This window comes from Panthera leo, chromosome C1 (genome assembly GCF_018350215.1).
Source record: "Panthera leo isolate Ple1 chromosome C1, P.leo_Ple1_pat1.1, whole genome shotgun sequence".
Taxonomy (NCBI): Eukaryota; Metazoa; Chordata; class Mammalia; order Carnivora; family Felidae; genus Panthera; species Panthera leo.
The window spans coordinates 10,973,079-10,986,906 of NC_056686.1; the positions used below are offsets into that span (position 1 = coordinate 10,973,079).

General features: G+C 50.2%; 1 protein-coding gene and 1 long non-coding RNA gene across 11 annotated transcripts in view; one reads left to right on the forward strand and one right to left on the reverse strand.

Moving 5' to 3' along the window:
- Positions 1–1,835: 1,835 nt before the first annotated feature.
- LOC122227367 lies at positions 1,836–3,918 on the reverse strand. Its single transcript, XR_006205992.1, has 2 exons — positions 3,589–3,918; positions 1,836–2,382 (listed from the first exon to the last, which is right to left on the reverse strand). It is a non-coding gene; the product is annotated as an uncharacterized LOC122227367 (long non-coding RNA).
- A 95-nt stretch (positions 3,919–4,013) lies between these two features.
- Positions 4,014–13,828, forward strand: part of FHAD1 (forkhead associated phosphopeptide binding domain 1) — a 134,901-nt gene continuing 125,086 nt past the window's right edge. For all 10 annotated transcript variants that reach the window (XR_006206768.1, XR_006206769.1, XM_042954231.1 and 7 more), the window contains exons 1-2: positions 4,014–4,128; positions 7,768–7,874. Coding sequence is in view for 8 of the 10 variants with exons in the window: in XM_042954231.1 (XP_042810165.1) it covers positions 7,782–7,874 (93 nt within the window). In the remaining 2 variants the exon portion in view is untranslated. The remainder of the gene's footprint in view (positions 4,129–7,767; positions 7,875–13,828) is intronic.

A 13,828-nucleotide genomic window follows, 5' to 3' on the forward strand; every position in this document is an offset into this window, starting at 1 on the left:
AATCAGAGCTCTCCCCAGGGTGTCTGTGACCTTGGGCCATCCTCCCACCCCAGCCAGAAAACAAAACAAGCAGACAAAACCAACAATGAGAATCGCGAACACTCACGGAGGGAGCCTGTTGTACTGGGCACAGCTGAGTAGTAAACACACACTAACCCCTGAGTCCTCACCACCCGGGCCTTGCTATCCGCACCTGTGCAGGTGGCAGAAGTGAGGCGCAGACAGACCCGCGGTGGGACCCAGGATCAGCACACTTTACAAACGGGAGGCACACGCCCACTCCCGTGGCAAAGCCCAAGGAACCAAGGGGAGTTGACTTTGGAGACAGATTTGCAAGAGACACCAAGGCAGCAATGGAAGAATCCACTTGAGAAAAACCTTCACGGTTTCACACGTTCTGCCAGGGGAGGAGGATGAGGAGAGCTGCAGAGAAGCCCTCCGTTAACCAGGTGTCCTTTCTGGGGTTTGCATTTATTTTCGTGAGTGTGTGTGTGTGTGTGTGTGTGTGTATAAAAATAAAACCCCGTTTTTCCAAAGCCTGAAGGGCCAGGTTATCAGTGGCTGTGGAGCCTCCAGCCGGCCAGCTGCTCTCCCATCTGTCATGCTGCTTGGCTACTTCCTGCTGGTCCTGGTCTCTTTCTCCCTCCTGCTCTCCCTTGCTCCCTGTTCCTGCACTTTCTCTGGCTCTCCCTCACCCTACAGAGCCTGGGCAAGCCTCCCACCTCCTGGTGGGACGGCATTCATTTCGATTTGAAATACAAGGGCGCCAGGAGGAACGACAGGCAGGTCTGGGAAGGGGGTGCAGTGGGTGTGCCCTCCCAGTCAAGGACAGCCCAGAGACGGTGGCTGACACAGAAGGAGGTTCTACGGGGGCAGAGGGCCCCCAGGAAGGAAGCCCAGGGTCCAGGCCAAGTTTGGTGGCAGGCCTGCCCCCACTGCCCTCTCTTGGTCAGACTCCTTTCCCTCCCTGCCTCGGGCACCGCCAGCTGGGGCCTTCAGGGCAGACAGGAGCCTGGCCAGTCCCAAGATGAGGGGGAGCGTGGGTCCTCTTGTGGTTGGGTCGCCTGCAGTCCCGGGGGATGTACCTTTCCTGTCATACTCATCTAGATTCCAATCCTGCCAGATATTTTAGCTGTACTGCCTTGGGCACATTCCTACCTGTCTCTGAGCCATATTTTCCTGCCAAAATGGGAGTGCTTTGCTAGAAATAATGATCATGGCCAATGTTTTTTTTTTTAGGTCTTCTCTGCAGCAGCCCTGTTCTAAGTGTTTAATTGCGAGGATTCAATGCAGTGACCCACAAGTAGGAGTGAGAGAGCACCCAGCAAGTTGAAAGCCCTCTGTTAACATTAGTCAGTCCAGTGTATGGGAACAGATGGGACCAATGGAGCTGAGATCTGAACACAGGCCCTTCAGACACCAGTACATCAGTCATGATACAATATGGCCTTGGTAGCTACGCACAGCTCAATAAAATTGATTGATTACAGGCATCACCAAGGAGCCCATATAATCTAGAAACCTCTATGTCTTCCTTCAGAAGTATTTTTAACCATCGTTTTTTGTTTTAATTTCTTTAACGTTTATTTATTGAGAGACAGACCGTGAGCAGGGGAGGGGCAGAGAGAGAGGAAGACAGAATCCGAAGCAGGCTCCAGGCTCTGAGCTGTCAGCACAGAGCCCGACGTGGGGCTCGAACTCACAAACCGTGAGATCGTGACCCGAGCCGAAGTCGGACGCCTAACCGACTGAGCCACCCAGGCGCCCCTACCCCCCCCCCATCATTGTTTAATTGCAAGTTACAACTCCCTCTCAGTCCAAGAAATCATAAAGTCTCAAGTTACTGGGGTGTTTTATTTTGCTTTTGAAATGAAAATGGGACACGCTCCCTTTGAGACGACGGCGGCATGTTGTGGGGAGGGGAGTCGAGCCCAGATTCAGCAATCTCTGCTCCAGCGGGTCTGAAAGTCGGCTGTGCTCTCGGTTCAACGTTCTTCACTGAGAGATGACCTCTGAAAGCCGATCGGGCCCCATGGGTTGCTCCAGCCCATGGCCTGCCTGGCGGTAAGCAAGTCTACCCCCTCCACTCGTATTGAGGATGAGAACTGGACTAAAGGCAAGCATGGAGGTGGGGGTGCAGGTAGGGGTGGTGCTCAGGCCTCCCGTGAGCCCACCGTCCAGGCAGGTGGTTAGACAAGCCCACGTCCTGGGATAAGGACAGATCGGATCAGCAGCCCAAGAAGGCAGGAGGCCAGGCAGCTGTGGGCGGATGTCAAGGGCCACCCCTGCTCACTCTGGCACTCAGGCACCGTTCTAGGTACTGGTGATCCAGCAGTGAACTGAACAGAATAATAAAATCCCTGCCCTCGTGGAGCTTAGTTTCTAATAGAGGGTGGGGCAGAGAGATAGACAAATGAGATAAATAAATAAGATAATATGTGAAATGACAAGCGGTAAGATGAACAGAAGAGGGATAGAGATAGAGTGTCAGGGTTTTTATTTTGTTTTCTTCTTGCCTTGTTGCTCCTTCTTGTCTATTGGGTTGTTTTTTTTTTAAAGAATTTTAAGTGAGGCGGTATTTGAGTAAAATCTAAAGGAGGTGAAGGAGATCTCTGGTGCAAGTAGTTTCTAGGGAGCGGAAACAGTAAGTGCAAAGGCCCTGGGGTAGAAAGGCCTTGGGGAATTGAGCCTGACCCTCCCTGTTCCTGTGAAGCTATTAGTAATCAGGCCCTAGTTTCTGTGGTCACTCCTCAAACTTTATGCCTGGGGTCTTTCTGGTTGTGCAGAATTGACCCAGGCAGAACCTTCCAGGCTGGGTGAGGCCCTGGAAGAGATTTCTATGGCAAGGCTCCAGGGAAGGTCTCTGCAGTTCTACTGCGTAAGTCAGGGGGTTGCCACGCTTGTAACAAATGCACATTCCTGGGCCGTGCTCCACATCCGCCTACTCAGGATCTGTGATCGGGCCTGTGCTGGGGAATCCGCATTGCTAAAAGCCTCTAGGCATGTTTGAGCATCTTCACTATACCCATTTCCATGACTTCTCTCTTAGCTCTTGTTCTGATTGACTGGGGTAGAGTCTGCCATATTTCAACTTTCCTAAACGCTTTGAGTTTTTCTTGAGGCACCTTGCCAGCCATTTCCTGCCAGGGATTGGAAGCATTCTCCAGAGTCAGCTGGGCTGTTCTGCTCCCCTGCACAAGGGGCTGGTCTGAAACAGGTGACATGGGGGGGGGGGGCGGGAGTTCTTGGGATTTGCATGTTTCCTCCGATACCCCACCCTCCAGCCCGGTGCCCATGGTGGGGGCTTCAGGGACAGTGGTGACTGATGCAGGTCAACTCTGGGGACCCAGGGGATGTCTGTAGAGATGAAGAACAAATGAATGAATAAACGTCAGTTTTGACAAGAAAGGGCAGGCACATTGTTAGTGGGGTTGGCGGTTTGGAAATATCCTTTTCCCAGCACATGGGAAAAAAGCCTCATTCTTTCAAAATCGTTCCTTCCACTCCATCCCTCTCCCATCCCCCTCCCATCCCCCCCATCCCCCTCCCATCCTCCTCCCACCTGGGTGGTGGTCCCCCCCAGCTTACTCTATTTTCTCGTCTGCAGCAGAGAGGACTAGAGATTCCGGGGGGCAGGAGCTACCAACCCCTGAGCTTCTCCGGGTTCAGCGCCATCACCCTCCCACCCCGCCTTCACGCCTCCAGCCAGAGCAAAGGATAGTAGGCAGGAAGGATTCTCGCGTCGGCTCCTTCCTCCCTGGAAAACCGTGGCCTATCTCTGTGACCTCGGAGCCTCCGTGTCCCCATCTGTGAAACGGGCCCGGGGAACCCCTGGTGGCGGGCCCGGGGATACCCCGGGGCGCCGCCGCAGGCTGGGCTCCTCGAGGGCTCGCCCCGCACGCCGCCGCCCGGGGTCCCCACGCCTCCCGCCCCCGCCCGCCGCGCAGGCCACGCCCCTCACGGCGGCCCGGCGGCGTTGCCATGGCGACGCACGTACACAGGCCGGGCGGGCAGGCGCGCGGGGTGCTGGCCGCCGGCTGGAGACTCCGCGGGAGCGCGGCCAGGCCGCCTCCCGAGCCCGCGGGGCTCTCGGAGGGCGACTGGGCGTGGGCTTCTCCCTCCGGCCAGGTGAGTGCGGCACCGGGAGGAGGCAGCGGGCGGAGACCTGGGGCCCGACCGGGTCGGCCCTGCGAGGTCAAGAGCTTGGAGAGGAGGCTCGGGACCCGGCCCCACCCACCCACGCACCCCGAGCTCGAATTCCTCTCAGGTCCACACTTGGGTCCCCGGGAGCACCCCAGAGCAGGTGTCCCGACAGCAGGCCGTCCTCCCTAAAATGCAGGCCCCCCACCCACTCTGCCTCCGGAAGTAGCCTGCGCGGGAGCTTCCAGAACCTTCCTTGGCACCACATGTGCCGCTTTAAGCTATCCGATGGGGTACAGCCGGGATTAGCGGGGTGCCCTTTGGTTCCCTGATTTAGGGGCAACACCCACCCCTGCCCCAACCTTCCCTTCCTTGAGGAACTTCTGCAGCTCCCAGGACACTGAAGACCTGTAGCCCTCACAAGAAATATTGCTTCTCTAGCCCGATTCTGAGGCATCCGAAGTGGTCCGGAGGGATGCAGGGCAGGTGACTGAGGTTCTTTTGCTCATTCCTATGCCTGGTGCTTCAGGGCACTAAGAACGAATTTACAGAGTTTAACACGTTTCAAATTACTTTCTACCGTGTTTTCAGGCAGGGGAGTGACTGCACAGGGCAAGATGAAGGTGCAGAAATATTGTCCAACCCAAAAGCTACAGATAGAATTTAGGTTTCCCAAGAAGGATGTCGAAGGCAGACACTGAATAGGGAGATTCGTAGCCAACTGGCTGCACAGATTTGCTTTGATGTGCCGTTTGTATTTCCCTTCATTCGGCTACTGTTCATTGAGCACCTACTGTGTGTCAGACACTGCTCCAGGTGCTGGAGATGGGGTAACCAGCGAAACTGTCAGGAACCGCAAAGGGTCTGAGGTTTTACCTTGTGTGTGAGCTAGTAAGGTAGCCTGGCCAGCTTATAGATGCTGGCAGAAGACACAGGACAAAATTTGCCAATGCCTCTGCTCCAAAGATGGGTACCAACACGAGATACCCATGAAGAATTGTCCCTTAACAAAAACAACACAGTTCTGGCTCTCCTGGAGCACACATCTCAGCGAAAGGGAAACAAACAACAGACACAGCTAAAGAAAGGAACAAGAAAATGTCCGAGAGTGATGAGTACAAGGAAGGAAACGAGGCTACGTGGCAGGTGGCCACAAGGAGGGACATCTGAGCAGAGAGAAGGCACCAGCCCTGGGAACCTCTGGGGTGAGAGCTAAAACTCAGACATGCACCTGGCCCAAGTTCTGGGGTTCAGTTTGGTGGCATTTCCCGTGGTCTTCCTGCAGAAGAGACGTTTCTCCCAGGTTTGCATCAGGTTTGAACGTGTGGCTTGACAACGTGGTCCTCTGCAGCTGAAGCAAATAATTGAAGTCATTTGATGACAACAGAGCGTGGTTCTTTTGGAAGAGGAGATGCCTGTCCCCTTCTGTTAGTGACAGTGAACTTAACAAAATGTATCTCTCCCTCTATGAGATCATCAATACTTACGAGGCATCTGTAGCTCTCAGAGCTTACAAATAGAAAATAAACTATCTGGCTTATTTTTATTTCTCTTACTCCCCGCAACACCCGTGGGGTCTTTTCTCCCTTTCGGGGGTGGAATCCTGGTTGTCAAGGACTCTCTGTTACTGCACATCCCAAGTGGCAGCGGACAGTGCAGCTCCCCCCAGCCCGCTCTGCCCCACCCAGCATTCGCGGAGTTGTGCGGAAGGCTGAGCTGCGGGCGGATGCTACGGCAGTGACACGCAGAGGCTCAGAGTTGCCTCCCTGACACTTGCCGCTGAGTGACCCTGATCTCTCCGGGTCTCAGAGGGACTGTAGAGTGGGACAGTACCGACATACCTACCCCGCAGGGTTGTTCTGAGGTTGAAAAGAAGCAGTTGTGAGGGGCGCCTGGGTGGCTCAGTCGGTTAAGCGTCCGACTTCAGCTCAGGTCACGATCTCGCGGTCCGTGAGTTCGAGCCCCGCGTCGGGCTCTGGGCTGGTGGCTCAGAGCCTGGAGCCTGCTTCCGATTCTGTGTCTCCCTCTCTCTCTGCCCCTCCCCCGTTCATGCTCTGTCTCTCTCTGTCTCAAAAATAAATAAACGTTAAAAAAAAATTAAAAAAAAAAAAAGAAAAGAAGCAGTTGTGTGTAAAAGGATAGCACAGTGCCTGGCACTTAGTAGGGATTCAATAGTTGATGATGGAGACGTCGATGAAGAGTAGAACCAGACCCAAGTCTCTGTAGGATCACAACGAGAGGGTCTTTGTTTTTGTCCGCAGTCCGACAGCTTCACGTTTCAGGGACCGTTCAGTTGAAAAGAGAGGGACTTCGTTCCTTGGCCTGGCCGTTGCGATGGGGGATGTCACACTGTGTGACTGGACGTATCTCGAATCAGAATCCAAGCACCATATGAATCATTAGCGTTTTGGATCCTACTGAAGTCGCTGACATTTTTCCATGTTAGGAAACCAGTGTAGAACTTACTTTGAAATGCATCAGACTATACAATGGTTAGGTGAACGCATAGACGGATGGAGGTGTGGTAGAGCAAAAATAGCAAAATGTTACTTGTAGGATCTAGGTGGTGGACAGGAAGGAGTTCTTTCAGCGGTCCTGGATCTTTGACATCTTCCTAACAAAACGTTGGGGGAAGATAGGTGCAGAGTCCTGATCAGATCTCCAAGCTAGAGTCTTAATACTTTGCCTTTCAAAGTCACCCCTCTTCCCTTAAGTGTATAAAGGAACGGAGTGACTCACGATGATTCAAAGAAAGTATCATGTAAAGCCCATTCCCTCACCGACTGACTCATCAGTTTCAGGACTTCTGTAGAAGCTTAGAATTCTTTAGATCCAACATTTGTAACAATAATAATAATAATAATAGGACAGATGTCCACTCTGAATGTTTCACACATATGTTTGCATTTCATCCTCATGGAACCCTTCGGGGTACAGAGTATTATTGATCCCGTTCTACAGATGAGGAAACTGAGGCATAGAGAGAGAAGTAACTCACCCAAAGTCACAGAGCTAGTAGGGGGCTGGTTAGGAACACGATTACTTACTGTGTCAGATAACTCCCCTTGTGCTTAATGGGAGGCGCACAGCGATTATCAGTGGAATTCAGATTTGTCGTTGGGTTTTTTCAGCTACTGTAAAAAAAAAAAAAAAGTCCCCTGTCTGATTGTCAGAACCAAGCTCATCTTTGTTAAATGTCACTGTTTAAAAGGGGAGCCTCAGGGGCACCTGGGTGGCTCAGTCGGTTAAGCGTCCGACTTCAGCTCAGGTCACGATCTCGCGGTCCGTGAGTTCGAGCCCCGCGTCGGGCTCTGGGCTGACGGCTCAGAGCCTGGAGCCTGCTTCCGATTCTGTGTCTCCCTCTCTCTCTGCCCCTCCCCTGTTCATGCTCTGTCTCTCTCTGTCTCAAAAAGAAATAAATGTTAAAAAAAAAAAAGGGGGGGAGCCTCAGAAATCTGCAGAATCAAAAGTGTGGTCATTGGGGAAGCCCGTCTACCTTCCCCTACCCCTGCTGATTTCTCCTTGGAACAATACGGTGCGTTTTTCGTCCCGTTCTCCATGTGGTGGTGTTGAGTGACCAGAAGACTGCATTTTCCTAACGGAGTTTTTTCTGAAAACCTTATGCAGGGAAAGCAGACGGTATGAAAGCCTACCTAAAGAGCGCAGAAGGCTTTTGTGTCCTGAATAAAAGCACTACTGTTGGAAGGCATGAAGACTCAGACCTTGTTTTAGAGGTAAGAGCTGTTCCCGCCACTCCCAGCACCTCCCCCCACCCCCCTCCACGCAGCCTTACTGTTCTTGTGGATTCCAGGCTCTTCTAAAGCACACCCTCTGGCTTGCATCTGCGTTTCACGTGCCACCAGTAACCCAACTGCCGAATATATTGGGTGTTCCCAGCATATGTAGCAGAGATGGGTATGAGGCAAAGTGTGATGTGCCCTCTGTCCTCTGCTGGCCACGTGTACGGATGTCCCACCCATTGTCCCCTCCCCAGCACCCATTTAGAAGGGGGGCATGGAGCAGGTGTCTGACCCCTGCTCTGGGCCTGACAGCGAGGGCCATCTGAAGTACCTGGCTTGGGCAACGGCCTCTCGCCCTTTCTAGAGCTTTCGGAGACTGTTGTGATGTGTATAACATTTTGAAAATGTTATATAGGGGCGCCTGGGTGGCTCAGTCGGTTAAGCGTCGGACTTCGGCTCAGGTCACGATCTCGCGGTCCGTGAGTTCGAGCCCCGCGTCGGGCTCTGTGCTGACTGCTCAGAGCCTGGAGCCTGTTTCAGATTCTGTGTCTCCCTCTCTCTCTGACCCTCCCCCGTTCATGCTCTGTCTCTCTCTGTCTCAAAAATAAATAAACATTAAAAAAAAAAAAAAGAAAATGTTATATAAATGGATTATACCCCAGGTGACCTTTTGAGATCATTTGTGGTTTTTTTTTTCCCTCACTCAGCATAACGTCTTTGAGATCATCTGTTATTTTTTATTGTTGAGTAATATTCTGTGGTATAGATGTTGAGTAATATTCCATTTGTTTAACCGTTCACGTATTGAAGGGCATTCTGGTTGTTTCTAATTTGGGGGCTGTTACGGATAAATCTGCGTATGAACATTTGTGCACAGGTTTTTGTGTGAACACAAGTTTTTATTCCTCTGGAATAAAATGGAGGGTGCTTGCTGAATCATATGGTAAGTGTATGGTTTCCAAAGGAAGTGCCAGACTGTTGTCCAGAGCGGCTGGACCATTTTGCATTCCCACCAGCAGTGTATGAGACACGGTTTCCCTGCATCCTCACCAGCAACTCGTGTTATCACTGTCTTTTATTTTACCTGACTTTCGAAAAATAAATTTCAGGTTTTTTGAAGTCTCATGCTTTTCGAATCATGTCTAAGAACATGTCACCGGGTCCTTGATTCCCGAGGATTTCTCATACATTTTCTTCTGAAAGTTTTATAGATATTTTATGTTTAAACCTATGCACCATTTTGAGTTCGTTTTTATATATGATGCGAGATTTCAGTCCGGGTTCATTTTGATTGCATGTGGATATGACGTGGCTCCAGCACCATTTGTTGGAAAGACCATCCTTTCTCCGTTGGACTCCTTTTGAAACTGTCAAAAACCACTTAGCCATACTTGTGGGGGAGCTGTTTCTGAGTTTCCTGTTACGTTTCGTGGATCTAGGTGTCTGCCCCTCTACCAATACGACGTGGTCTTCGTTACTGTAGTTATGCAAGTCTTGAATCGGGTAGAGTGGTTCCTCCCACTTTATTTTTCTTTTTTAAAAAAACGTCTTTTTACCCATTTTAATTCTTTTGCCTTTCCACAGAAATTTTAGTAAAAGCTTGTCTATATATACAAAATATCTTGCTGGAATTTTATTTTTTTAAAAATTTTTTGGGGCACCTGGGTGGCTCCGTCGGTTAAGCGTCCGACTTCAGCTCAGGTCACGATGTCGCGGTCCGTGAGTTCGAGCCCCGCGTCGGGCTCTGGGCTGATGGCTCAGAGCCTGGAGCCTGCTTCCAATTCTGTGTCTCCCTCTCTCTCTGACCCTCCCCCATTCATGCTCTGTCTCTGTCTCAAAAATAAATAAAAACGTTAAAAAAAATTAAAAAAAAAATTTTTTTTAAGTTTATTTATTTTGAGAGAGACAGAGAGCATGAGAGGGGGAGGGGCAGAGAGAGAGAGGGAGAGAGAGAGAATCCCAACCAGGCTCCGTGCTGCCAGCACAGAGCCCAATTCAGGGCTCAGACCCACAAAACTGTGGGATCATAACTTGCGCCAAAATCGAGAGTCAGACGCTTAACCAACTGAGCCACCCAGGTGTCCCTCTTGCTGGAATTTTAATAGGAATTGTATATAAGCCTATAATCAGTATGAGAATTGGTATCTTTACTATATTGTCTTCCAATCCATGAACATGGTATGTCTCTCCTTTTTTTCAGGGGGTCTTTGATTTCTTCCACAAATACTCTGTCATTTTTAGCACACCAGCGCTGTGCATGTTTTGCTAGATATACACTTAAATATCTTATCTTTTTTTAAAATGATTATAAGTGATGTCATATCGTTGGGGCTCCTGGGTGGGTCAGTTAGTTAAGCATCTGACTTCAGCTCAGTTCATGATCTCACCGTTCATGAGTTCAAGCTCTACATTGGGCTCCCTGCTGACAGCATAGAGACTGCTTGGGATTCTCTCTCTCTCCTTCTCTCTCTGCCCCTCCCCCACTCTGTCTCTCTCTCTCTCAAAATAAATAAACTTGAAAATGGTATTATAGTGTTAATTTGGTGTCCCCGTGTTCATTGACAATATAGAGAAACAATTGATTTTTGTATACTTCAGTGATACTTGCAACTGAGAGTGTTTATCATAAACTCTCCGACTTAAAAATAAGTCAGTGGACCTCCCCTTGAGGTTCTCATCCATGGTGTGGTCTCCCTACAAGGACACGGAAAATCTGTTCAGTGCACAGTCAGGGTAAAGAAAAAGAATTGCAGATTCTTCTTTATCATAACAAGGGACAGGTCTTGGGTAGTTGTTTTTTTTTTTTTTTTTTTAATTTTTTTTCAACGTTTTTTATTTATTTTTGGGACAGAGAGAGACAGAGCATGAACGGGGGAGGGTCAGAGAGAGAGGGAGACACAGAATCGGAAACAGGCTCCAGGCTCCGAGCCATCAGCCCAGAGCCTGACGCGGGGCTCGAACTCACGGACCGCGAGATCGTGACCTGGCTGAAGTCGGACGCCTAACCGACTGCGCCACCCAGGCGCCCCAGGTCTTGGGTAGTTTTATTTCTTGTCTGGCCAAGGTAGAAATAGAGATCTGTGTTTTGAACCTGAGTATGATATTAGAAAACTATAGTAATTTTTAAAAGCTCAGGCTTTGGGGGTGCCTGGGTGGCTCAGTCAGTTGGGCATCTGACTTCAGCTCAGGTCATGATCTCGTGGTTCGTGGGTTCGAGCCCCATGTCGGGCTCTGTACTGACAGCAGAGCCTGGAGCCTGCTTTGGACTCTGTCTCCCTCTCTCTCTGCCCATTCCCCACTCATTCTCTCTCTCTCTCTCTCTCTCTCAAAAATAAGTAAACACTTAAAAAAAAATTAAAAGCACAGGCTTTGGAGATAGACAGGCCTGGGTTTGAATCTCACTAAGTCACTTGCTGGTTGTGTGGCTTGAAGCAAATGACTTGATCTCTCTGAGCTCATTTCCGCTGCCTATAAGCCACTCACCTGACAGGATCGCTGTGAGAATTAAGTGAGAAATGCACAGAAAGTGCCTGGCACGTGCTTCTAACTAAAGGACGCCACGGTCATTATTATGGGCTCATAAAATGGAGACTGAGAAGACTCCTGAAAAGTGCACAGACAGGGGCGAGACGAGGAACCGTATGGAAAAAGGAACTAATGAGGACAATTTTTACACAGACAGGAATTGAGTTGCATTCACCGTATAAAAATAATTGACTGCCTCCCGCTCCTCAGACTTAGTTTAAGAAGTAAGTCACCACCGCCAGCCACAGTCGCACTGATTTATGAAGCAATCAGCTGTGTTTCCAGAGGCACAAGCTTATATTGGCTCAGATGACACACGAGTTGCCAAATATTTTGTGAGCAGGCTTTTGATGGGTGCTCCTGTCTGCTCTCAGACAAATCCTCTTCCCAAAGCTTAAATGGATTTGGGAGAGGAGATTTGCTTTGAAAAGGGTTGTAGGGACACCGGTCCATTTTGAACAACTGGAACCTGCAGACGTGACAGCATTTTCTAGTTTTATAAAACAAGACAAAGTGAAAATCGCTTCTCTGCTGACTTCCTTGGGTCTTTCTGATTAGAAGAATCACCCTTGGGGACACCGGGTGGCTCAGTTGGTTAAGCGGCCGACTTCGGCTCAGGTCATGATCTCGCGGTCCGTGAGTTCGAGCCCCACCTCGGGCTCTGTGCTGACAGCTCGGAGCCTGGAGCCTGCTTCCGATTCTGTGTCTCCCTCTCTCTCTGCCCCTCCCCCACGTGCACTCTGTCTCTCTCAAAGATAAATAAGCATTTTAAAAAATTAAAAAAAAAAAAGAATCGCCCTTGGTTAGCTATGGTCCACGCTGAGGAATAATTCAACAGTCGATTTATAGTTTATGTTATTTGTGCCACTATAGGTCATTCCCCTAAACAAAGTTCAGAAATCCATATGAATAAAAAGACTTCTTCAAAATTAGGCAGAGGGCACAGCCAGCAAATAAAAATGATTGTTTTACTTACCTGAGTAAGTCCTAAAGAATAGGCAGTCATACTTCTCGAGATTTACACTCAACTGGCCAGGCTGACAGATTGTTCTGGTCATCGATGTCCTTCTATTTTGCCACCATTCACTTTTTCTGATAATAGAAGGCAGTTACGTGCTTATTGTTTTAAAAAAAACTGGGAGAAAGCAAAGTGTAAGGGAGAAAATAAAAATCACGTGTAATCCTCTGGCTCAGGGAAAAAATCAATATTGATATTTGCAGGGTTTCGCCCTGCAGACCTCTTTCTGTATCCTGTAAGGAGTTTGGTTCCCCGATGGCAATAGGAAGCCTGTGTTGGCCGGGCCAGGTTTTACCACTGTTATCACTCATTCCTTCCACAAATATTTACCTGGAGCGTCAGCACTGAGGCAAACCTGGGGATAAGGCAATGGCAGAATCAGGCATGGTCCGTGCAATCAGAAAGCTGCCAGGAGAGAGACACAGAAGTCAGGGGATCCCACAGAGACATATGTTGTTTTAGTCACACTGGGGCTCTAAAGAAAAGGAACATGGAGGATAAGGACAACTTAATGGACAAGGGGGAAAGGGAAGGACATGTGCAAAGGCCCTGGGGTAGAGGAGCATATTATGAACCCAAGGGACTGAGAGAAAACCAGTGTGTCCAGAAGGAAGAGTGGGAAGGAAGAGAGCTTAAGAAATGAGTAGGCCTCCTTCAGGCCACCCTGTCTGAAGAGTATGGGCAGAAACTGGGGTATTCTGAGCAAGGGAGGCCACCTCCATTTTGAAAATTTTGAAATGACCAGCCTGGCTGCCACACACAGACTAGCAATGAGGGGCTCCGTTCAGAATCTCCCTTCTCGCGTTTCACACCGTTCAAAAGCCTCAGCCTTGCTCGTTTCAGACATAAACCTCGCGAATTTTAGTTTGTGTGATTGGCTGTGGCCTGTGAACTGTGATTTTTGGAGTTTAGAGCTGTCACTCAGACTCCGCTGAGAAAGGGGCTCCGTTCTTCCAGAGTGAAGAAATCCCGCCAGCCCGTAGTTGTCGAATTGTCCGCACGTGTCCGAGTGCTTGTTAAACATGAACCCCTAGACGTGCTGCCCCGCTGGGAACCTTCGCATTAGACACGCTCCCCAGACTCAGGTCGGGAGTGGGGTCCCGTGGAGATGGCTCCAGGATCGTGCTTCAGCGCCCTCCCTCTCTCTCCTCGGCCACCCGTGGCTCCCCCCTCGTGATGCTGTGGGAGCCCCTGTGTCGACGGAGGAGCGTGCATGCTGTTCCCGTGGACTCTGTTTAGAGGCGAGGAGGAGGAAGAGCTCAACAGTGGGCAGCTGACCCACCCCAGCCCCTCCCCGAGAACTCACCCGGCCACACTGGGGAGGTTTCTGAATCCCCTCCAACGCCGAGCTACGGAACAGCCCAAGGCAGCGCAGCGCTGTGGCTGGGAGGGTGGGGGGTGAAGG